The following is a 26,133-nucleotide window of genomic DNA, read 5'->3' on the forward strand; positions in this document are numbered from 1 at the left end:
TGTGAAAGAATTAGGACTTTACATCTCATAATGACATTCTATAATCTAAGTTAGGGTCCCTGGATGATTTGGCTATGATGCTCTATGTTGGATTCTGTTCTTTAAATGAACTTTATACAACTGCTAACCGCATGGCCTTGGGTAGTGCACTCAGAGAGTGTGTGTCGTTAGGCCTCCTAATCCAGACATGGATGTCTTTCTGAGGTGAAGGTTTGGGCGCTACAAGGCTCCAAGCGGCAGAAGCAGGCCTTTGTCGCCACTTGAAGACAACATGTTTCTCACTAAAGGAAGGGAGCTAAAGTCTGTACTTCTTAGCCGACAGAAATAAACATGTATTTTCCCGCACAGGCAATGAATTAAATGGTTTTGGTATTTTGCAGACAAACTCAGTAAATATACAGGCTCTTTACTTTTAAACACGTCTCTGTGTGGTTTGTGTGACTCCCATGACTCCTGTTTCTGTTCCTACGCTTTCGCCTCTCTCTCTCTCTCTCTCTCTCTCTCTCTCTCTCTCTCTCTCTCTCTCTCTTTCTCTCTCTCTCCTACTTTTAGTTACTTATTCATTTGACATGTGGTGAAAGGTAAACTAAGGTCAAGAACTATTTCGAATACTTTATCAGTGGGGACACAAAGGTATTGGTGTTTCATAAACATTTCCTGTCAAGTGAAACGGGTTCTAGAGAAGGACCAAACTTTAAGGCAAGTTTTTTAGATATATAAATACACTGGAAGACTCTGTTTTAGCCTAAATTACATAGGGTAGAGATCAGAGGAGGCTGGTGGGGGGAGTTATAGGAGGACAGGCTCATTGTAATGGCTGGGGTGGATTGAACGGAACAGAGTCAAACGTGGTTTCCATATGTTTGATGCCGTTCCATTGATTCCATTCCAGCCATTACAATGAGTCCGTCCTCCTATAGCTCCTCCCACCAGCCTCCTCTGGTAGAGCTAGAGGCTATAAACCAATCTGAAGAGTTTGGCGTGTGTGACAATCTGTCCTGTCTGGTTCTTGGTAGACACTGAGTGTACAAAATATAGCTTTTTCCTTGACATAGACTGACCAGGTGAATCCAGGTGATTCCTTATTGATGTCACTTGTTCAATCCACTTCAGTCAGTGTAGATGAAGCCTTGAGACAATTGAGACATGGATTGTGTATGTGTGCCATTCAGAGGGTGAATGGCCAAGACAGAATATGTACAGTAAGTGCCTTTGAACGGGGTATGGTAGCAGGTGCCAGGCGCACCGGTTTGTGTCAAGAACTGCATCACTGCTGGGCTTTTAATGCTCAACAGTTTCACACCACAAACCAACCACTTAATCAAGTATAGAGATTCAGGTCACCTAATAATCCCCAGTTTACAATTGGCTCATTCATCCCCCTCCTCTCCCCTGTAACTATTCCCCAGGTCGTTGCTGCAAATGAGAACGTGTTCTCAGTCAACTTACCTGGTAAAATAACGGTAAAATAAAAAAAAAAAAAAAAAATAAGGATGGTTAGTTTATGATACATTACTGCAGTTTCCACAGATGAAACATGCTCAGAAAGAAGGATCGTGTGGGGTCTCCTGCTCCCAGCTGTCAGTCCATGAGGGATTGGTCAATGGATACAATGGATCCCTCATCTATGGTAGGAGCATGGAAACAGAAGCCTGCGATCCAAACTGAATGGTTCTGTTTCACTATTGACTGTCTCAAATTGTTTGGTGCAATGAGATTCAGGATGTAAAAACAAACAGATGCTGGCTTATTTGGTTTTCATCGTAAAGTGTGTTTTAATATGATGCATAGTGTTTCTAAGAAGAGGAAGATGGACATTCCCTGATGAGAATTCTATACTGAAGAAGAGAATCTAGAAGCTGGAGCAGGAGAACTCTGAGCTGAAGAAAGGATACCTAGAGGCGATGAAAGGCGAAGGTCAGTATCACAATGACTTCACAGAGTTATGAGTCTCAGGTTACTACTAAGTCCAATAAGTCACGTCTCCTCTTGTGCCTGTCCTCCAATCTGTCTTTCTTAGGCTGGGTTGAGGTACCAGCTTTGGTTCAGCCCATTCATCCTGGAATAATGTATGTCTGTCGCTCCGAGTCCTTCAGACTGGGTAGCTACAGAACAATATCTCGCACTGCGTTTCCTGACATCAAAGGCGATTTCACAGTAGACTATCAAATATCAACCCATATTGAATCTACCCTGTGTGACCCCTATCTGACCGTCTTTCAGGGATTTTGTAACAATAAATGTCTGACTTGATCTCTTCTTGTGGGCCCCGAGACTCGGTAGTGTACGGGGGAAATATCACTGCCGATTCCAACCACTGCCGCCCAGGTAACAGAGACAGACGCTCTGCAGGAGAGGTTCATAGCTCTGAGACTGGATCAGCACATCAGAGCCTGACTGGACTGATGAAGGTGAGTGGCGCTTCAGAGTATCTAAACCATCCACTCCTGTACCATGCCAATCCTGGCAGTTATATGGCTGCACTATAAGAGAACCTCCAGACTAGATCGGCTGACTCCCTCCCCTTTAGAGAAGCAGATTCATCCTGAAGTGATTTAGCAGCAAACAGCCACACATGCAGTCATGGCTGTGACATGTGTAGCTCAGGCCTTCCTCATCCTTAAGGGTTTCTCATCTTGGAAGAGAAGTGATTTAGTTAAAAAACGCTGAAGAACGTGATCCCAATTTGTTCAGCAGAGGACGGAGCTCCGGAACTACTGGTATCTGAACATCCCAAAAACAATTTCCCTGGTCTCTACTGCGCATACTATGGAGATATTGAGAAGGTGGTCAGGGGTTACAGAGAGATAGTATACCTTTGGAAGTCCCTCGCTTAACTGCTGGTGCCCAGTGGAGAGAAGGATGTTCCTCTGAAGAACCAGCACCCTAAAGCAGCCTGTGTTAGGGACTGCAGTGGAAACCTGCAGTCCAGGATAGAGACACAGCTGGAAGACTGCAGAGCAGTGACTGGATGACAAACAGGCTGAGCTGGAGTTCCTTGAAAGTCTTCCCTATGACCTCAAAACAAACGCAGACCAGATCCGCGCTCCTCTACCAGAATACTCAACTACCGTGGTTCATGGCTGAGGAGAACAAGACCAGAGTAGGAAAATGATCACAATCATTCATGTCTTTACTGGTTTTTAACGAGGCCAGACAAAACTGAAAACTCAAGTTCACTGCAGGCTCCATCCCAGATAATTCCACTCCTGGAGCCTCCATCCGTCTCTACCAGGGAGACAGGTTTGTGGACTCTGACTGTGAGCCTTTATCAAAGCCTGACCCTGTTCAGATGACAGACACAGCAGAGCAGCATCACTCTGATCTTAACACCGTCAAAGACTGGACACACTGACAGCCTCAGAGTGGAGTACAGACCTGTCAGAACTGATCTATTTCCCTGTTTAGGGAAGTGGGGATACTTGGAGACCAGAGATAATGGGGAAGACTGTGCGATATCAGGCCTGGAGAAAGACATGCAGCACCAGATCAGACATGTAGCAGTGGACAGGGTAGGAGTTGGTGAGTTCAGTGACATCACTTTAACAGAGAATGTGTCAGGGTCTTGGCCTGGGCATCCCGTAGTCTTGTCAGCAGACAGAAACTCAGACAGTCTGACCTGGTGAAGACCAGCTGATGCTGTAGAGGGAGGTCCTATGCTCTGCTACAGACCGGAGGACAAATAGGAAGGACAAGAGGAGTGGGCCTCGCTGCTAACAGACGGGGATGAGTATGTTGGCTCCCTAACAACCACACACACACATCCTGCAGAGCCCGAGTGTGTGCCGTCTATGGAGAGGGAGACACGAGTGAACCCAGCGAGGAAACAGTCATTCCTCATGCAGGTACAGTACAGCTATGTTGTTAATAACACGGATGGAATCATGCCCCAGTTCCACTTTGTAAGGATCTAGTTCACAGTGGTTCAAAACACATTTCCTTTTTTTTTTTTGCAAAGAAAGTTCTTATTTTAGTGACACGGGGAGATTTGTACATCTTAATGTACTTGACGTCATTTTGAAATGACGGACTTTTACAGATAGGGCTATTTTTGACATTGATAACATTTCCCGACATTTCTTTTCTCTTTACTCTCAACAGCTGATGTGACTCTGGACCGTCATACAGTTCACTGTAGTTTGATGTTGTCTGACGATGGGAGGATAGTGAAACAAGGAGATGAGACGAGTGTCCCTGATAATCCACAGAGATGTAATAAGATTCAGGGGTGTCCTGGCCAAAGATGGCTTCTGCTCTGGACGACACCTCTGGCAGGTGGAGGTGAACAAACTCTGGTTGTAGGAGTGACCAGAGAGTCTGCTCAAAGGAAAGATATCGAAACGGACTCTCCAGAGAAGGTTTACTGGTGTCAATTTCTTTTTTTTGACTACTGTCTTTACGACCACATTACTGGCTTTTTCAGCATGCCCTCATACCTCAGAGTATTGGGTGTATGTGGAGGTTGAGGAGAGGTGGGTCTCCTTTTACAAGTCCAGGGCTCTAGATCTATACTTTCACTGACTTCCCTGAGAGAGAGAACATCTACCCTCTGTTTGAAGTTAATGGAGAAGGCGTTGTGATCCAGGAGCTGAGATAAAGCCCCGGATGGGCGCCGGGGGGGGAAAGGCAGAAATGATCTGGCAACTGGAGGGCTACTGGAGGGCTACTGGGTTCACATCCTCAAGACATTCCCCTACTGTTGGGCCCTTGGGCAAGGCCCTTAACCCCACAACATGCTTCCCATCCAGTGGAGATGCACTACAGTGCTCGTGCTCGTCTCAACTGAACGGAATAGAAGACACATTTCTGTTGTTCGTTGTAACATATGGACAATAAAGTTGTGTGGTAATTATTCTAAAACATAATATTAAGGTAAAATGGACCCACATTTGGGGACAGGAAGCTCAACCTGGGGATGCTTTCTACTTGAGCCAATCACCATCATCAATACATAAATGAAGTGCTATGGAAAAATTCAAACCAGCAGCAAGACAGTGGAAATCGGTGGTCTAAACCTTTAATTTAATTTAATTAATGAATTTAATAAAACATCTGAATGTGAAGTCTTGGGACTGGAACTGAGTTTCACTCCAATGTCAGGCATGTCAGACGAAACTGTTGCCCAATCCCATATCAGCGTAGGGGATGGTTCTCACTCTGCCCAGCAGATGGAGACAAAACCTTAGGAACAGTACACTACTGCAGACCTTGAACATTAGTACATACTAAGACTCATCATCATTGAGGATACACAAGCTTGTGCAACTGCTGTAGTGCATACAAGTTCAGATCACCTATTTGGCAGGAGAGGGAAAAAGAGTATTCACATGGGGTCATTTAGTAACTCTCTACCTCCTCCCCCTCGTCTCCCCCTCTCTGAGTGAAGCGTTGGCACCAATGAACCCATTGATGAACAGGCACTAGCTCCTCCAGCCAAGTCAAACAGCCTCCCGGTGCTTTAATCATGTCCTAAAAAGCTAACCACTTGGCCCACACTCTAACCCGACCCCACCTTGCCGCTACGTCCTCCCCCGCATCCCAACACTTCTACCCCCTAAACCCCACCTATCCCACCACCACCTCTACCCCCTATCCCCCGCACAGATGCTGCATTCAGAACCAAGTTCTGCTTCCCATAAGCACAACACTCACTGGTTTCTCTGTGTCGTGTCCATACACTCAGCGTTCTGGAACAGGAAAACCGTTATCCAGAAACTCTCCATCACACACATACAATACACATACAACCCAGCTGAACTTCCTCCATTTGGTCCCCGATGGGCAAAACATCTTATGTCCTCATCGGACCATTCTGGCCTTATTGGTATGATGTCATCAAAAAGACGTATGCAGCCAGCTCTGTATTTTCACATAGGCTATTCTACACTCTTCTAAATGTTTTTGCTATCGATATTAAATGGTTATTTGGCTGTCCCCATACGAGAACACTTTCTATAACCCTTTTTGGTCGCAGCTAGAACCCTTTTTGAGAGAACTCCACTTTTCATGAGTGCCTCATTGTGTGAATTCAAAGGATTCTACCTGGAACCAAAAAGGCTTATCTTAGCCGAATGAACTCTTTCGGGAACCCTTTTTTCTAAGAGTGTACTGAATATGACCTGTATCCTGGGAAACGAGTACTACTATTTATTTGGCCTATTTTTTTAACATTGATTATTATAATGAGGTTATACATCCATTTTCATTAATCAGGAGATTATTGTGATGGCTAAACTACAACTTTGGGTTAGTCAATTATAGCTACTGACTGTGGCGGTCAAGTAGCCGAGGTGAGATACTGCGCAACATCACTGCGGTGAAGCGAACCAGAGAAGAGGTGGGAGCGCTCAACCTCAGAATCCCTTTGCTTTTGTCTGTCTGTCTGTTTATCTGCGCAACAAACTCGCATCTCTGGATAACCTGATTGACAGACAGCTTGTGAGGAGGAGTCGCCGACATCATCAGCGCCATCATTATCATCACAGCGGCCTCTGCAGCGAAGGCGGAGGAGAGGAGACGAGAGAAAGAAGATAAGTTTTCTGCCCTTTGTTTTGACCGCGGGGGAAAGCAGTAACTCGGAGATGCTCCCGCTATTGTCCCTCGCGGTGCTGTGCATCGGTGCGGCTGTGCCTCGGCAGGTGAACGGTGAGTGCATGGGGATACTGACGAATGTAAACAAACAACAGTGTCGTCATCCCTCTGAAATGAAGGGGTGAATGTTAGTGCGTAGTCGTCTTATTAAGGAGTGAGGTGCGGCCGCAGATGCCGTTGATACTTTGAGGGAACTCACGCAGGATATTCTCTAGAATAAATAACTGCGTGTATCTTCATACGCTCGTGTTGTTGTTGTTGTTTTTGATGTGATGTAACTTAGCCTATCAAAGCCATATCTGAACTTAGTTGTTCAGAGAATTTCAAGTGGAAATTCTGCATGAAGATGTGTGTTTGTGTGGGTATGTAAATACAGTGTGTGATGCCTGTCCCCTTGGGGCTCTGTGGCTCTCTCATTGGGGTGTTGCTAAGAAGATCTGACAGCTACTCTCTCTCTCTCTCTCTCTCTCTCTCTCTCTCTCTCTCTCTCTCTCTCAGGGGATGAATGTGAACCTGTGTCATGTGAGAGTGATGCAGACTGTTTCACCCCCCAGTCAGAGGAGGCTCTACTCTTATGTAAGTACAGGAGGACTTTGGGATCAATAATTAAAGTAATCAACTGTGTCAGCGCATGATTAGGGAAAACACTATCACCACAACAAATCCATCTCTTTCTTTCTACAGCCACGCCAGACTGGGAGGAGCCGATTACAGCAGGTAAGAAGCATGCCTAATCCCAAATAGCCTCTAGCCCCTTATCCCCTCACAGATCTGAAATGATTGGATAGGTGTAATCAATTCACCCGTTTATTATTGATGACCTGTTTGATCCTATTACATCTACATGAAGTGCACAGACATCTCTAATCTCTGTGTGTGTGTGTGTGTGTGTGTGTGTGTGTGTGTATGTGTATGTGTGTGTGTGTGTGTGTGTTGTTTTAGATAATCCCTCATTAGTCCACACTAGCTACTGTAGTAACACCATAATGAGGGCAGTCTTTATTTTGTGATGTGTCTGTCTGTCATAGCTAATCACACACACAAACAAGCAAACACACACACACACACACACACACACACACACACACACACACACACACACACACACACACACACACACACACACACACACACACACACACACACACACACACACATCAGGTTAGCGTAGCCTGCTAACCTTATGGTGAGCCTCCCATAAGGCTAGCAGGGTAATATTAGCAGTTCTAATATAACTACTCTGACCTATATCCCTGTGCTGATCTTGGGACAGACAGTGAATATAAATAAATATGTTGTATTGTCATATACACCAGATAGGTGCAGTGAAATGTGTTGTTTTACAGGGTCAGCCATAGTAGTAGTTTGCGCTCCTGGAGCAAATTAGGGTAAAGTGCCTTGCTCAAGGGCAGTAAAAAAAGTTACCTTGTCGTCTTGTGTGTTCGAACCAGCAACCTTTCGGTTACTGGCCTAACACTCTATGTTGTCTTTTACTTGTGCTTAGTGTAGAAAACCAATTGATCCCAATAGGTTTTTGTGTCCAGGTCCGTGCCAGCCCAACCCATGCCACCATGGGGGTGTGTGTGAGGCCACTAATGCCCAACGAGGTGATGCGTTCCTGGGGTACCACTGTCACTGCTCCCCTGGCTACTCTGGAGCCCACTGCCAACACAGTAAGACACACACGCACACACACACACACACACACACACACACACACACACACACACACACACACACACACACACACACACACACACACACACACACACACACACACACACACACACACACACACACACACACACACACACTAACCTGGGGGGACAGCTTGTTTAACGACTGAGAGGGTCTCAGGCCTCAGGCTGGAGGGAGTGGCTTAATCCGTCCATTCTTAATTAGGTCACTCAGTGCGTGTTACGTTGAGGAAGTCATACAAACATCCTCACGCTTTCATAGGTATGATGAGTTATGACGGCTTACACGCGGCGAACACGCACGCACACACACAACAATATAGTACCACCCACATGAAAAAATACTGCAATTTACTATAGAATTCTACAGTACTTACTATAGAATTCTGTAGTAAACTGTTGTGTACTGTAGAATACTATACTACACACTGTAATACCCCTCAATCAAATGTAGTTCTTCTTATAGAATTTTGTAGTATACTGAAGAATACTACTGTAAATACTACAGTATTATCCACTTTAGTAAATACTATTCTAATTTCCACAAAAACACTACAGTCCGGAAAAACACTACACTTTTTTAACTGTATTTAATTTGCATATGCCTTGCCCATTCCCCTCCCCCATATCCCAATGTGTGCTACCCATAAGTGAGAAACCTACATGTGAAGTATAAACCATATTGTGTTTTTTTTTACAGGCTTTAGAAATGAGCAGAAACTAAGAACTCTCTGGTCAGACCCTGGTCCTACCTACTATACAGGTTATGGAAAATATGCTATTATAGTAATTATCCAGTAGGTTTTTTCAAGGAGAAAATGCTGAAGATTATAAAACAAAAACACTAAAGTAAATATTTAGTTATTACTAAAAAAAAACTGGGTAAATGCTACAGTATACTACAGTCTGCAAAAACACTACATTAAACACTAAAGTATACTACAATCTGCAAAAACACTACATTTATTACTATAGGTGACTGATTGTTTTTCGATTTGGTCTTGTGTAGCAAAATTTGAAATTGTGTTTTTTACATTGGATAAAAGTAGAGACACAGACCTAGAAAATGGTATATCATACACTACAGTTGAGGAACAATGGGAAAGTAATTCTGATTTGAAAGTTCATAACACCCACTTTGGAGAAAATGGCCCTTGAATGTTTTGGTACCTACTGGAGAGTTCTTCTTTGTCTACAACCATTCAGCATCATTGACACCCTCTTAGGCCTTAGCCCCACCCATATCTTTTAAGGATTCATATGTGAGGCCATGTGCTAAACAGAGTGAGTACGGTAGTGTACTAAACAACCAAAGATTTCAAGACTAAAGGCAGGTTTATACTACGTCTATCAACATTTCTGTATACAGTTGTCACAGTGACATCATGAACATTCTATTGTCGTCCGACATCAAACTTGTCATTGTCGTTATGAACACAAAAACGACAGGATGCATGACATCAGCAGCCTGGTGGTCCAAAATAGCATAACTGGTGTATTTTAACACCAATAAACCCATTCGTTTAAAAATAAATTCAGTATATGTCAATTTAGCAAACCAGGCAACTAAAATAAACTTTCTAAACAATGTTTTGGTTCGTTTCTGGCTTGTTTGCTAGCTAGCTAAAGTTAAGGCACTATATACTACAGTTTTCTTTTGCTACAGTATTTATACTATAGTTAACTGTTAATACTATAGTATACTAGTGTGAATACTACAGTAAAGTCTGCAAAACACTACAGTGAATACTATACTATAGTATACTATAGCTTTTTTATGTGGGCAATACCAACAATGATGGGGGGTCTTGTGTATATAAATACTAGGTGTTGTTCTTGGTGACAGACGCAAACAGACAGTGGAAATTTAGATCAACTTATAAGATTAGTCCCAAGCGCCAAGTTAGGATCATATAATTGTTCATGTGATAAATGTTCCACATTTCGAGGAATTTGCCTCTCAGAATTTATTAAATCACACAAGCCTTCCGTACTAAATTAAAGTGAGTCATACCCATAGAGATCCTATGAAATTACTCGAATGGTTATGTCATGAACCCTCAAAGTTTCAGAATGGGGTGAAAATGGCAGCCATATTGGTCAGGAAGAAATCCAAACCATTCTAATTGGAATAAATGGCAGTAGATGCATAATCCTGATTTTACTTATGCAGGAAAATAAAAGTAAGGCTTGTTATATATCAGAAATTGTGTAATATAATTATTGTCAACCTAAAATATTGTCATATCATTATAAATACAGTTTATTTAAGTTTTCTACAAATTGTCTGTATAAATAGCCTCTAAAATATATTTAAACAGACCGTAAATGTCTCAATTTTTGTTTTCTTGGAAAGCTGTGAGTGCAATTATATGATACAATATCAGTACTTGTTGCTTTTACAGCTTGTCTAAATCCGATCATCAACTGATTTCAGACAATGTATGGCTGTGGATTAATTGCATTGTTTGAATGGAATGTTGGCATATTGGGAGTTAATTTGAAACATTTATGGAATCATTCCTCTAAAATTGCCTGGCAAGCTAGCAAACAAACAAACAGTGCAGACAAATTCTTCAAATATATATTTTTTACACAATATCTTATCACATCACTGTTGACCAACTTCTTGACCAAAATGGCAGACCTGCAGAGCTTTCAACTCTCACGCATTGGCCGTGAGACACATGCATTAGACCTTCTTCTCATGCTCACTCCACACCTCTTAGTGCATTCGGAAAGTATTCAGACCCCTTGACTTTTTCCACATGTTGTTACATTATAGCCTTATTCTAAAATTTATTAAATAAAAACCTTTCTTCATGAATCTAAACACAATACCCCATAATGACAAAGCGAAAACCTGTTTTTAGAAATTTTTGCAAATTTATTGAGTGTAAAAAACAAAAAGACCTTTAAGTCAAGGGGTCTGAATACTTTCCGAATGCACTGTATATCTCACTCAGTGAAAAGTACTCTATATATTTATGTAATTAGTCCAGTGCTTTAACGTTTAAATTGAATTCTTCACATCTGCGCTTGCAATTTAACATCACTAACAGAACCTCTACCATTGTCCTGTTTTACCACAGCACTGTGAACCGCGGCACATTGAAGCAAATGATTGGTTTATTTATGTAAGGGATCGAGGGAATTGGACGCGCGTTTTAAAGAAACGTCCCTCAAGATTAGGAGAGTGGAGCTGAGCAGCGAGAGAGAACGTTCTCCACTGAGTTTATCAAACTGTAACAAGAGCAGAAGAACGGAAGTGCTGTTTTATATACAACGTTGTAAAAAAAACTAAAAGTTGCTGTTACTCCCGTCCCTATTGCAGAATGCAACCGTTTGACACCATGTACTGAAGTGAATAATCCATACTTGCCTTAGTCTTCTCGTTTGGTGATTGGCGTTTAGGCTGCGGCAATGAAAAGGCCGCATACAGACCTGAAGTATGTTTTAGCAGGGGAATTTGGTAGGGTAACCTGATTTGTAACTCTGAAAATAACAGACTGTGAACCCAAAAGTGTACGTTTGATTGTAGAGGGGGACAATAAATATACAACTAATAATAATACAACAACAAGAAGAAGAACGGTGCTTGTCGCCAAGGACACGACTGTTATTCCCCAAACGTATTGTATTATTCTTCTTCCCAATAATGCCAGTGTAATCACATATTTGAAATCCGATATGCCTACTTGTGTTTTAAAAAATGGATAATATGAGGCTATGTTTTTTTGCCGTCATTCACGGGCGGTTTTGAATAAGTCATACAAATAAGAATTGGATATTGAATGCTCCAGGCCTCAAATATAATTGTTGACATTTTAGTATTGTGCACGTGCTAGGCTAAGATAGTAGGGGGATTCACAACTTATAAACGCATCATATTTTGCCTGTGTAGAGTCAGATGATTGCAAGGGTCTTCAACTAGTAGGCATAAACCACCTGAATATTGAGATATTCATTCGATTTTTCCTGAAGGTTTTGAGAAAGGAATTGTTATAAATAGAACATTTTCAAACACCCAGAACTTGGGAACATAGATCAGGGGAGGCCAACCCTCCTGGAGCTCAAGCGCAATTCTCTTCCAGCACTATTTTAAAGAGTTCACCCAAATTACAAAATGTTTGTGTCCTTACCATGAAAACAATCTATGGACAAGGAGACTGCAATCGATGATTTGGTTACCCAGTGCCATCAACCTAAACTGGGGCATGCTTAACAACTCGGCCGTCCTACAATCTAAGATAGATGCCCTCAATCTCACACATATTATCAATGAACCTACAGTACCAGGTACAACCCCAAATCCGTAAAAACAGGCACCCTCATAGGTATCATCATGACCAACCTGCCCTCTAAATACACCTCTGCTGTCTTCCACCAGGATCTCAGCGATCACTGCCTCATTACCTGCGTCCGTAATGGGTCTGCGGTCAAACGACCACCCCTCATCACTGTCAAATGCTCCCTAAAACACTTCAGCGAGCAGGCCTTTCTAATCGACCTGGCCCGGGTATCCTGGAAGGATATTGACCTCATTCCGTCAGTAGAGGATGCCTGGTTATTCTATAAAAGTGCTTTCCTCACCATCTTAAATAAGCATGCCCCATTCAAAAAATGTAGAACCAGGAACAGATATACCCCTTGGTTCACTCCAGACCTGACTGCCCTTAACCAGCACAAAACATCCTGTGGCGTACTGCATTAGTATTGAACAGCCCCTGCGATATGCAACTTTTCAGGGAAGTTAGGAACCAATATACACAGGCAGCTAGGAAAGCAAAGGCTAGCTTTTTCAAAGAGAAATTTGCATCCTGTAGCACAAACTCCAAAAAGTTCTGGGATACTGTAAAGTCCATGGAGAATAAGAGCACCTCCTCCCAGCTGCCCACTACACTGAGGCTAGGCAACACTGTCACCACCTATAAATCCACGATAATTGAGAATTTAAATAAGCATTTTTCTACGGCTGGCCATGCTTTCCACCTGGCTACCCCTACCCCGGTCAACAGCCTTGCACCTCCCACAGCAACTTGCCCAAGCCTACCCCATTTCTCCTTCACCCAAATCCAGATAGCTGATGTTCTGAAAGAGTTGCAAAATCTGGACCCATACAAATCAGCTGGGCTAGACAATCTGGACCCTCTCTTTCTAAAATTATCCGCCGCAATTGTTGCAACCCCTATTACTAGCCTGTTCAACCTCTCTTTCGTATCGTCTGAGATCCCCAAAGATCCTCTTCAAAGGGGGAGACACTCTAGACCCAAACTGTTACATACCTATAATTATCCTACCCTGCCTTTCTAAGGTCTTCGGAAGCCAAGTTAACAAACAGATCACCGACCATTTAGAATCCCACCATACCTTCTCCGCTATGCTATCTGGTTTCCAAACTGGTCATGGGTGCACCTCAGCCACGCTTAAGGTCCTAAACGACATCATAACCGACATCGATAAGAGACATTACTGTGCAGCCGTATTCATCGACCTGACCAAGGCTTTTGACTCAATCGCCACATTCTTATTGGCAGACTCAAAAGCCTTGGTTTCTCAAACGACTGCCTCGCCTGGTTCACCAACTACTTCTCAGACAGGGTTCAGTGTGTCAAATCGGAGGGCCTGTTGTCCGAACCTTGGCAGTCTCTATGGGGGTGCCACAGGGTTCAATTCTCGGGCCAACTCTTTTCTCTGCATACATCAATGATGCTGCTCTTGCTGCTGGTGATTCTCTGATCCAGCTCTACGCAGACGACACCATTCTGTATACTTCTGGCCCTTCTTTGGACACTGTGTTAACTAACCTCCAGACAAGCTTCAATGCCATACAACTCTCCTTCTGTGGCCTCCAACTGCTCTTAAATGCAAGTAAAACTAAATGCATGCTCTTCAACCGATCGCTGCCCACACCTCCCCGCACTTAAAATATGTGGACAACTACAAATACCTAGGTGTCTGGTTAGACTATAAACTCTCCTTCCAGACTCACATTAAGGATCTCCAATCCAAAATTAAATCTAGAATCGGTTTCCTATTTCGCAAAAAAGCATCCTTCACTCATGCTGCCAAACATACCCTCGTAAAACTGACTATTGTACCGATCCTCGACTTCGGCGATGTCATTTACAAAATAGCCTCCAACACTCTACTTAGCAAATTGGATGCACATTATCACAGTGCCATCCATTTTGTCACCAAGCCCCATATACTACCCACCACTGCAACCTGTATGCTCTCGTTGGCTGGCCTTCGCTTCATATTCGTTGCCAAACCCACTGGCTCCAGGTCATCTGTAAGTCTTTGCTAGATAAAGCCCCGCCTTATCTCAGCTCACTGGTCACAATAGCAGCACCCACCCATAGCACGCGCTTCAGCAGGTATATTTTACTGGTCACCCCCAAAGCCAATACCTCATTTGGCCGCCTTTCCTTCCAGTTCTCTGCTGCCAATGACTGGAACGAATTGCAAAAATCACTGAAACTGGAGACTCTAACTTTAAGCATCAGCTTTCAGAGCAGCTCACAGATCATTTCACCTGTACATAGCTCCTCTGTAAATAGCCCATCCAACTACCTCATCCCCATATTGTTATTTTTTTCCCCCTTTGCACCCAAGTATCTCTACTTGCACATTCATCTTCTGCACATCTATCACTCCAGTGTTTTATTATTAAATTGTAATTACTTCGCCACTACGGCCTATTTACTTTCTTACCTCCCTAATCTTACCTCATTTGCACACACTGTATATAGATGTTGTCTATTGTATTATTGACTGTACGTTTGTTTATTCCATGTGTAACTCTGTGTTGTTGTTTGTGTCGCACTGCTTTGCTTTATCTTGGCCAGGTCGCAGTTGTAAATGAGAACTTGTTCTCAACTGGCCTACCTGGTTAAATAAAGTTGAAATAAAAAATAAAAACATTAATATGACTATTTCCTGTGCAGAGTCTTGGTGTAGTAGTGACACTCCCCGACATGTGTTGCATCCAACTTTCACCTGAGAACAGGGATCAATCCCTGCTTCCAACCTTCCCACTGTTTCTCCCATTTGCCTGTCTCCCCATCTCATTTTATTACTGTCTGAATAAAGTGTCAAACCACCTGAAAAATATTAGCATACTTTAATTTCATCCACCCAAAATCTCAAGGTAACAAAGTCATTTTGAGTGTTCATTTAATGTTCGACGCATCCGGAATACACCTGGCCTGTGGTAAGATTTTTTTTGTTCCACCTTGGTTATAGGCCTAACTAAAGCCATGTCAAAATACATAGAAATAAGGAAATTAGATTTAAAACAGTAACGTTGTCCGACCCCCCCATCTAGGGGTTGTGACAGGGGGCAATGAAATGATCATAGCAAATCTCACTCCAAGCTGTCTTCAAAAGTCAGCAGTCCTGTTCCTGTGAGAAACATTCCAATGTTTACATTAAATATCTGTATGCAACCTGATAGTCCCATCAATGTATGAAACCGTTTTCCCCTGGTCTGTGTTTGTGTTCCAGATGTGAATGAGTGTGAGAGTGGGCCGTGCAGGAACGGAGGTGTGTGTACAGACCGGGAGGCCAACTACACGTGTGTGTGTCCTGGAGAATACACAGGCAGGAACTGCCAGCACAGTGAGTGTGGACTTGTGTAACTGTTTACTTGCGAGTCATCAGAGGACACATTTTTTAAGAGGTCTTGATGTCCAACACTTACATGAACACACAATTGAATTAGGTAGGTATTGGTGTCATATGCTCTCTTGCTGTTTTCCCTGTTAGTGCGCTTCAGTGTGTGTGTGTGTGTGTGTGTGTGTGTGTGTGTGTGTGTGTGTGTGTGTGTGTGTGTGTGTGTGTGTGTGTGTGTGTGTGTGTGTGTGTGTGTGTGTGTGTGTGTGTGTGTGTGTGTGTGTGTGTGTGTGTGTGTGTGTGTTACCTATTTATTTAAGCTATTTAAGCCCTCTGTGCTGTCCTGGTGTAGCATCATTAAAAATCAAATCAAATTTTATTTGTCACATACACGTGTTAGGGCAGATGTTATTACGGGTGTAGCGAAATGCTTGTGTTTCTAGTTCCAACAGTGTAGTAATATCTAACAATACACACAATCTAAAGTAAAGGAATGGAATTAAGAATATATAAATATTTTGATGAGCAATTTCAGAGTGGCATAGACTAAGATACAGTAGGATAGGATGGAATACAGTATATACATATGAGATGAGTAATGAAAAATATGTAAACATTATTAAAGTGGCTAGTGTTCTATTATTAAATTGGCCAGTGATTTCAAGTCTATGTATATAGGGCAGCAGCCTCGAATGTGCTAGTGATGGCCATTTAACAGTCTGATGGAATTGAGATAAAAGCTGTTTTTCAGTCTCTCGGTCCCGGCTTTGATGCACCTGTACTGACCCCGCCTTCTGGATGATAGCGGGGTGAACAGGCAGTGGCTCGGTTGGTTGTTGTCCTTGATAATCTTTTGGCCTTCCTGTGACATCTGGTGCTGTAGGTGTCCTGGAGGGCTGGTAGCTTGCCCCCGGTGATGTGTTGGGCAGATCGCACCCCCTCTCTGGAGAGCCCTGCCATTGCGGGCGGTGCAGTTGCCGTACCAGGTGGTTATACAGCCCGACAGGATACCGATCCTCGACTTCGGCGATGTCATTTACAAAATAGCCTCCAACACTCTACTTAGCAAATTGGATGCACATTAACACAGTGCCATCCATTTTGAACTTGAAGCTTTCCATCTTCTCCCTTGCTGTCCCATTGATGTAGATAGGGGGTGCGCCCTCTGCTGTTTCCTGAAGTCCACGATCATCTCCTTTGTTTTGTTGATGTTGGGTGAGAGGTTATTTTCCTGGCACCACACTTCCAGGGCCCTCACCTCTTCCCTGTAGGCTGTCTCGTCATTGTCTGTAATCAGGACTACTACTATTGTGTAGTCTGCAAACTTGATGATTGAGTTGGAGGCGTGATTGGCCACGCAGTCATGGGTGAACAGGGAGTACAGGAGGGGGCTGAGCACGCATCCTTGTGGGGCCCCAGTGTTGAGGATCAGTGAAGTGGAGGTGTTGTTTCCTACCTTCACGACCTGGGGGCGGCCCATCAGGAAGTCCAGGACCCAGTTGCATAGGGCGGAGTTCAAACCCAGGGTCTCGAGCTTAATGATGAGCTTGGAGGGCATATGTTGTTGAATGCTGAGCTATAGTCAATGGACAGCATTCTTACACAGCTATTCCTCTTGTCCAGATGGGATAGGGCAGTGTGCAGTGCGATGGCGATTGCATCTTCTGTGGATCTATTGGGGCGATAAGCAAATTGAATTGAGTCTAGGATGTCAGGTAAGGTGGAGGTGATATGATCCTTGACTAGTTTCTCAAAGCACTTCATAATGAATGAAGTGTGCTACGGGGCCATTAAGTTCAGTTACCTTTGCTTTCTTGGGTACAGCAACTATGTGGATATCTTGATGTATGTGGGGACAACAGACTGGAATAGGGAGAGATTGAATATGTCTGTAAACACTCCAGCCAATTGGTCTGCGAATGCTCCGAGGATGTGGCTGTGAGGGAAAACACGCTTAAATGTCTTACTCACATTGGCCAGGTAGAAGGAGAGCCCACAGTAGCGGGCTGCATCAGTGGCACTTTGTTATCGCGAAGAAGAAGGTGTTTAGCTTGTCCGGAAGCAAGATGCCGGTGTCCACGACAAGGGTGGTTTTACCTTTGTAGTCCATGATTGTCTGTAGACCCTGCCACATACGTCTCGTGTCTGAGCCGTTGAATTGCGACTCCACTTTGTCTCTATACTGAGGTTTTGACTCTTTGATTGCCTTACGGAGGGAATAACTACACTGTTTGTATTCAGCCATATTCCCTTGCCACCTTGCCATAGTTAAATGCGACAGTTGGCATTTTCAGTTTTGCGTGAATGCTGCCATCTATCAACGGTTTCCCGTTAGGGTAGGTTTTAATAGTCACAGTGTGTACAATATCTCCTATACACTTCCTATACACACAGTATCAGTGTATTTGTCTATGTTGTTCTCGGAGGCTACCTGGAACATATCCCAGTCCGTGTGATCAAAACAATCTTGAAGCATGGATTCCAATTGGTCAGACCAGCGTTGAATAGTCCTGAGCACGGGTAGTTCCTGTTTGAGTTTTTGCCTATAGGAAGGGAGGAGCAAAATGGAGTCGTGATCAAATTTGCCAAAGGGAGGGCTGGGGAGGGCCTTGTAGGCATCCTGGAAGTTGGAGTTGCAGTGGTCGAGTGTTTTAGCTGCGCGAGTACTATAGTCAATGTGTTGATAGAACTTTGGTAACTTTTTCCTCAAATTTGCTTTGTTAAAATCCCCAGCTACAATAAATGCGCCTCAGGATATGTGGTTTCCAGTTTGCATAAAGTCCGGTGCAGTTCTTTGAGGGCCGTCGTAGTATCGGCTTGAGGGGGAATATACACGGCTGTGACTATAACCGAAGAATATTCTCTTGGGAGGTAATACGGTCGGCATTCGATTATGAGGTATTCTAGGTCGGATGAACAAAAGGACTTGAGTTCCTGTATGTTATCACAATCACACCATGAGTAGTTAATCATTAGCGATGTTGTTGCGTCGTGGTACCAGAGTCTCTCTGTTCTCAATCAGAGCCAGCCTGAGGAGTCTGTTTTGGGGGTGGAGAATGCCAGATGCGGACCCCCTCGTCCCCCATCCTACACAGGGACCACGGACACACACTCACAGACCTACGCCCTTCTCCCCTACCTCACACACTCCTCCAGAACCAGTTATTTCCACACATACTCACACAGGACCTGTGAGGAAAGAGAGGAGAGTTGCGAGGATGAGGAGGTTTTTGTATGGCATTTTGAAGCTGAAGTCTCAGCCAGTGAGAGGGAGGATGATGGACTGATAAGTGGAAGTAATGAGGCAGAAAGAAGAGAAGAAGAAAAGGATGAACTGGCTAGCAGAATAAAAAGTTTTAAAAATGGACTGACACACAGACGCAATGACTCAGTTTTACCAGGAGAGAGGTTGAGAGACTGCATGTCAGAGACTGAAATCAATGATGAAACTGACCTGAAACATGAGATTCATCTGGGCCAACATGGGACAATCCAGAGCAGAGCTGAGGCTTTCCCTCAGAGGAGAAACAAGGAACACTGTGTCTTCGGTACCTGCTGATGTTTGAGGAAGGAAGGAAGGACATTTACTGTGGCTTTGGCTTGTAATCGATGTACTAATTGTACTAATCATTATCTCTCTCTCTCTCTGTCTCTCCTCTTTCTTCCTTGTGTGTCTGTGTACCTGCTGTCCCTCTACTCTGTAGAGTGTTCAGGTCCTCTGGGCATGGAGGGTGGTATCATCACCAAGGGGCAGCTGTCCTCCTCCTCTGCTCAGCAGGGCATGTTTGGTCTGCAACACTGGAGCCCTGAACTGGCCCGGCTCCACCGCAGGGGCATGGTTAATGCCTGGAGCCCTGCAGTCAGCGACCGCTGGCCCTGGATACAGGTAGCACACGCTCACACACACCGGCTGACCGCTAGATAGATGTAGCCAGTGTTTACTCCACCATGGCCAAACTCTAGTTGTTTCTGACCCCCTTATGTCTGTGTCCAGGTGAATCTGCGGCAGCAGATGCGTGTGACGGGGCTGATTACCCAGGGTGCTCGGCGGCTGGGCAGCTCAGAGTATGTGAAGTCCTATAAGATCGCCCACAGCGATGACGCTAGGACCTGGAGCATGGTGAAAGCCAGAGGAGACACACAGGACATGGTGATGTGTGTGTGTGTGTGTGTGTGTGTGTGTGTGTGTGTGTGTGTGTGTGTGTGTGTGTGTGTGTGTGTGTGTGTGTGTGTGTGTGTGTGTGTGTGTGTGTGTGTGTGTGTGTGTGTGTGTGTGTGTGTGTGTGTGTGTGTGTGTGAGAAAATCAACCTGATGTTTTTGACTGATAAAACCGGATGTTTTTCTCTAGATATTCCACGGTAACTCAGACAGCAGTTCTCTCATGGCCAACGCCTTCTCTTCACCAATTGAAGCACAGTACATACGGGTTTACCCTCAAGTCTGCAGGGGCCACTGTATGCTGCGCATGGAGCTGATGGGCTGCGAGCTCACAGGTCAGTGACGTCATCATCTGTAGACATAATGCTTTATAGACTTTATTTGGCACCCTGCTCATAATGCCTTCATTACAATGTTGTAAAGCTTTATGATGCGTGTCAAATGTGTCAAAAGCAGTCATACATGGTTATAAAATAAATATTTAATGACAATGTTTTGACATACAGTACCAGTCAAAGGTTTGGACACACCTACTCATTCTAGGTTATTTCTAATTTGACTATTTTCTACTTTGTAGAATACTATGAAATAACACATATGGAATCATGTAGTAACCAAAAGTGTTAAACAAATCAAATTATATTTTACATTGTAGATTCATCAAAGTAGCCACCCTTTTCCTTGATGACAGCTTTGCACACTCTTGGCATTCTCTCAACCAGCTTCATGAGGAATGCATTTCCAACCGTCTTGAAGGAGTTCCCACATATGCTGAGCACTTGTTGGCTGCTTTTCCTTTACTCTGAGGTTCAACTCATTTCAAACCATCTCAATTGGGTTGAGGTTGGGTGATTGTGGAGGCCAGGTCCTCTGATGCCGCACTCCATCACTCTCCTTCTTGGTCAAATAGCCCTTACACAGCCTGGAGGTGTGTTGGGTCCTTGTCCTGTTGAAAAAAAAATGATAGTCCCACTAAGCGCAAACCAGATGAGATGGCGTATCGCTGCAGAATGCTGTGGTAGTCATGCTGGTTTAAGTGTGCCTTGAATTCTAAATAAATCACGGACAGTGTCACCAGCAAAGCACTCCCACACCATCACACCTCCTCCTCCATGCTTCACGGTCGGAACCACACATGCAGAGATCATCCGTTCACCTACTTTGTGTCTCACAAGACATCTCAAATTTGGACTCATCAGGTCAAAGGACAGATTTCCACCGGTCTAATGTCCATTGCTCGTGTTTCTTGGCCCAAGCAAGTTTCTTATTATTATTATCAGGTTTCCTCAGAACAGTTGATGTTGAGATGTGTCTGTTACTTGAACTCTGTGAAGCCTTTATTTGGGCTGCATTTTCTGAGGCTGGTAACGCTGGGTCTTCCTTTGCTGTGACGGTCCTCATGAGAGCCAGTTTCATCATAGCGCTTGATGGTTTTTGAGACTGCACTTGAAGGAACTTTAAAATGTATTGAAATGTTCCAGATTGACTGACCTTCATGTCTTAAAGTAATGATGGACTGTTCTCTTTGCTTATTTGATCTGTTCTTGCCATAATATGGACTTGGTCTTTTACCAAATAGGGCTATCTTCTGTATACCACCCCTACCTTGTCACAACACTGATTGGCTCAAACGCATTAATTCCACAAATGTACTTTTAACAAGGCACACCATAGTTGAAATGCATTCCAGGTGACTACCTCGTGAAGCTGGTTGAGAGAATGCCAAGTGTGTGCAAAGCTGTCATCAAGGAAAAAGGTGGCTACGTCTCAAATATAAAATATAATTTGATTTTGTCACGTTCCTGACCTATTTCTGTTAGTTTTGTATGTGTTAGTTGGTCAGGACGTGAGTTTGGGTGGGCAGTCTATGTTTTCTGTTTCTATGTTGGTATAAGGTTTGCCTGGTATGGCTCTCAATTAGAGGCAGGTGTTTTGCGTTTCCTCTAATTGAGAGTCATATTAAGGTAGGTTGTTTCACAGTGTTCGTGGTGGGTGGTTGTCTCCTGTGTCAGTGTTTGTCGCACCATACGGGACTGTTCGGTTTGTTTGTACATCGTTCTTTTTGTGTAGTCTATTTTTCCCTGTTCGTGCGTTCTTCGTGTTATATGTAAGTTCGTATAGTTCAGGTCTGTCTACACATTCGTTTTTGTTATTTTGTTAGTTAATTCAAGTATAGTTCGTTTTCTGTCTTCGTTGTTTTGTCGTGTCTTAAATAAATCATGTCATTTCACAACGCTGCGCCTTGGTTCAATCCATGCTCATCCTCTTCGGATGAAGAGGAGGAGGACTACCGTTACAGATTTGTTTAACCTCTCTTGGGCACGTGAGACGGTAGCATCGCACCTCTTCAACAGCCAGTGAAACTGCTGGGCGCCAAATTCAAATACAGAAATACTCATTATAAAAATTCAGAAAACAAAACATATTTTACATAGGTTTAAAGATTAACTGCTTCTGAATCCAACCACGGTGTCAGATTTAAAAAATGCTTTACGGCCAAAGCATACTTTACGATTATTTGAGAACATAGCCCACTAGACAAATCATTACAAACAGTAGCCAGCCAGGTAGAACAGTTACACAATTTAGAAATAGAGATAAAATGAATCCCTTACCTTTGATGATCTACATATGGTTGCACTCAGCAGACATTCATTTACTCAATAAATGTTCATTTTGTTTGATAAAGTCTCTTTATACCCAAAAACCTCCGTTTTGTTTGCGCGTTTTCTTCAGTAATCCACAGGCTCAAACGCAGTCAAAACAGGAACACAAAAAAATCCAAATTGTATCCGTAAAGTTCATAGAAACATGTCAAACGATGTTTATATTCAAACCTCGGGTTGTTTGCAGCCTCAATAATCGATAATATTTCAACCAGACAATAATGTTGTCAATTTAAAAGGTAAACAAGAAACGCACTCTCTCGGTCTGGCGCAGGAAAAAGCTCTGTGACACAGCATGGTCCACTCATTCAGACTGCTCTTACTTCTTCATTTTTCAGAATACAAGCCTGAAACAATTTCTGAAGACTGTTGACATCTAGTGGAAGGCATATAAACTGCAATTTGAGTCCTAAGTCAATGGATACTGTAATGGCATTGAATAGAAAACTACAAAACAAAACAAAAAAACTACTCCCTGAATGGATTTTTCTCAGGTCTTCGCCTGCCAAATCAGTTCTGTTATACTCACAGACACTATTTTAACAGTTTTGGAAACTTTAGAGTGTTTTCTATCCAAACTACCAGTTATATGCATATCATATATTCTGGGCCCGAGATGCAGGCAGTTTAATTTGGGCATGCATTTCATCCAAAATTCCAAATGCTGCCCCCTACCCTAGAGAAGTTAACACTTTTTTGGTTACTACATGATTCCATATGTGTTATTTCATAGTTTTGTTGTCTTTACTATTATTCTACAATGTAGAAAATAGTAAAAATAAAGAAAAACCCTTGAATGAGTAGGTGTGTCCAAACTTTTGTCTGGTACTGTATATTTTCAAAAGCTTTGTTATTGAGATTATCTGACACAACCATTATGATCCTGTCAGTAAAGTGATTATACACTTACTGTACCATAGGCAAATATTTTTTTTACCTAGTCTACTTCCTGTATATTAGGGATTTTTCTGTTTTTCTGTTTCTGGTCTCCCAGGTTGTTCAGAGCCTCTGGGTCTAAAGGGGGGTGAGGTGCAGGACTTCCAGCTGACCTCGTCCTCTGTGTACCGGACCCTGGGCATGGGTCTGCTGGCCTGGACCCCGAACAGAGCCAGACTGGACAACCAGGCCAAGGTCAACGCATGGACCGCAGCCACCAATGACCAAAACCAGTGGATACAGGTATGGGGGGGGGGGGGGGTAGGAGAAAGACAAAAATAGAGTGGAGTATGCATTTTAATTAACGGATAATTAAATAATTCTCTCTCCCTCTCTACTTCCTCTCTCTCCCTCTCTCAGGTAGACCTGTTGGTTCCTACTAAGGTAACAGGTGTAGTGACTCAGGGAGCTAAGGACTTTGGCCGTGTCCAGTTTGTGCGCTCCTACAAACTAGCCTACAGCAACGATGGACTGAGGTGGACGACATACCAGGACCAAACACAACACAAGGACAAGGTCTACAACACATGATCATATTGATTGACTGTTTGATTGGTTTGTTGATTGATTGAGACACAGTAAAGACATGACACACATGACAGAGGGACAGAAAGAAAGAGAAGGAGACAGAGAGTGAGGGATGGTGATGGTGATGGTTCAGTCATTGGTGTTCCAGTATGTCTGGTTGTATCTGTGGTTGTCTTGGCAGTGTGTCTGACTGTATCCGTGGTTGTCTTGGGTGACAGGTGTTCCAGGGGAACGTTGAAAATGACACTCACAGGAAGAATTCCGTCCAGCCGCCCATATATGGTCGTTTCCTCCGCCTCATCCCCTGGTCCTGGTACGGACGCATCACACTGAGGATGGAGCTACTGGGCTGCACAGAGGACGACTGACCATCTCTCTCTCTCTTCTCCCTCCGTCTCTTTCTCTCTCACCTAGCTCTCTCTTCTCCCTCCGTCTCTTTCTCTCTCACCTTGCTCTCTCTTCTCCCTCCGTCTTTCTCTCTCACCTAGCTCTCTCTTCTCCCTCCGTCTCTTTCTCTCTCACCTAGCTCTCTCTTCTCCCTCCGTCTCTTTCTCTCTCACCTTGCTCTCTCTTCTCCCTCCGTCTCTTTCTCTCTCACCTAGCTCTCTCTTTTCCCTCCGTCTCTTTCTCTCTCACCTAGCTCTCTTTCCCCCGCTCTCGCTCTTTCCCTGTCCTGCTTCTGTCTCTCTCCCCTTTCTCTATCTCTCCATCTCCCATCTCTCTCGCTCTTCTCCCTCCTTCCATCTCGCTCTCTCACTTAACCTCTTCTCCACCCCCCCCCCTTCCCCCCTCTTTCTCTCTTGCTGGAAGTAGCAGTGTGGACAGTGGTCATAAGAGACACAGGGAAAGAAAATGGGACGTAAAGGTCACAATAGGTGACTGGTTTACCGTGTGTTATTTATTTCTTGGATTATAAGGTACTGTACTTCTGCTCTTCAATGTTTTTGCTATATCGTACTCCTGTGTGATAGCATTTCCAACAGTAGTGTAGTGCCAAAACAATACAGGGTTAACTTCTCCGTGGCCAACCTTTGACTGTTCCCTCCCACCGTTTCTGACGGCGAAACAGCCCTCTCAAAGCACAAAGTTCCCCTAAATAACGATAACATTTGAAAGGCGTTTTACAGACATTGTAAAAGAAAAGTTACAATGTTATTCACACTACGTTGTGAGGAATAAGGTATTTTAATGCTGTTGAACAGATAGAAAATGTCGTCCAAAGTGTGCTATCTACTGTACAATAACCTCTGATATGGTATTCGTTGATACTGGTTGAATACAATATTGATGGTAGTAACATAATTCTTTACCTGATGTGGTGCAATAAGCCACTTTCTGTGTAGTAAAACAAGTGACATAATACTTTCTCTCCGTGTCTGTTTGGGTATCAAATCAAAAGGTGTTGTAATCGGAATGGTCTAAAGCACTTTGCGCTCACCTTGCTAAGGACAGGAGAGTTTGATGCAGCTATCTAAATGTATCTAACCCTAACCATAACCCTAGCTTCATGCCCACATCCCGGTTCAACCCTAACCCTAGCCTCAACCACAACCCTAACCCTAGCCTCAACCCTAACCCTATCCCTAGCCTCAACCCTAACCCTAGCCTCAACCACAACCCTAACCTCAACCACAACCCTAACCCTAACCCTAACCGTAGGGCAAGCTTATTAGCAGCAATAAAAGTTAATTGCCAAAATAGGGCTTAAATGTCAATACAGTGACAACAAATGACATGGAAAGGGGAAGGCAATTCACTCGAGCAGGGGCGGTCCGGGACCAGAAATCGTCTCTGGCATTTCTAACATACCAGCCCACACGGCCTATTTTCTCATCAGCACCCACTATTAGCCAGATAATTAGAAATATGTGAAGAAAAAAAAATAAGTTCGGCTAAAATTGGACCAGCCATCTGGCATTTGTCCAAAATGCCAGTCAGT

General features: G+C 43.7%; 2 protein-coding genes across 5 annotated transcripts in view; both read left to right on the top strand.

Moving 5' to 3' along the window:
• LOC129863769 (myocyte-specific enhancer factor 2C-like) overlaps positions 1-417 on the top strand; it is a 34,719-nt gene extending 34,302 nt beyond the window's left edge. For all 3 annotated transcript variants that reach the window (XM_055936012.1, XM_055936013.1, XM_055936014.1), the window contains one exon: positions 1-417. This exon is cut by the window's left edge and continues 2,689 nt beyond it. The gene's annotated coding sequence lies outside the window, so the exon portion shown is untranslated.
• A 5,595-nt stretch (positions 418-6,012) lies between these two features.
• Positions 6,013-25,556, top strand: LOC129863770 (EGF-like repeat and discoidin I-like domain-containing protein 3). 2 transcript variants are annotated; one of them, XM_055936015.1, is made up of 11 exons: positions 6,013-6,645; positions 7,090-7,167; positions 7,276-7,308; positions 8,136-8,264; positions 15,798-15,911; positions 19,610-19,791; positions 19,900-20,055; positions 20,255-20,399; positions 23,725-23,909; positions 24,027-24,182; positions 24,413-25,556. In XM_055936015.1, the coding sequence occupies exons 1-11, from the start codon at positions 6,582-6,584 to the stop codon at positions 24,560-24,562; spliced, it is 1,392 nt and encodes a 463-aa protein (XP_055791990.1). In that variant the 5' UTR covers positions 6,013-6,581; the 3' UTR covers positions 24,563-25,556. The 2 variants fall into 2 exon arrangements, with proteins under 2 accessions (XP_055791990.1, XP_055791991.1); XM_055936016.1 differs by lacking the exon at positions 6,013-6,645 and adding an exon at positions 6,767-6,953.
• Positions 25,557-26,133: the final 577 nt, after the last annotated feature.

Source organism: Salvelinus fontinalis, chromosome 10 (assembly GCF_029448725.1).
Source record: "Salvelinus fontinalis isolate EN_2023a chromosome 10, ASM2944872v1, whole genome shotgun sequence".
NCBI lineage: Eukaryota > Metazoa > Chordata > Actinopteri > Salmoniformes > Salmonidae > Salvelinus > Salvelinus fontinalis.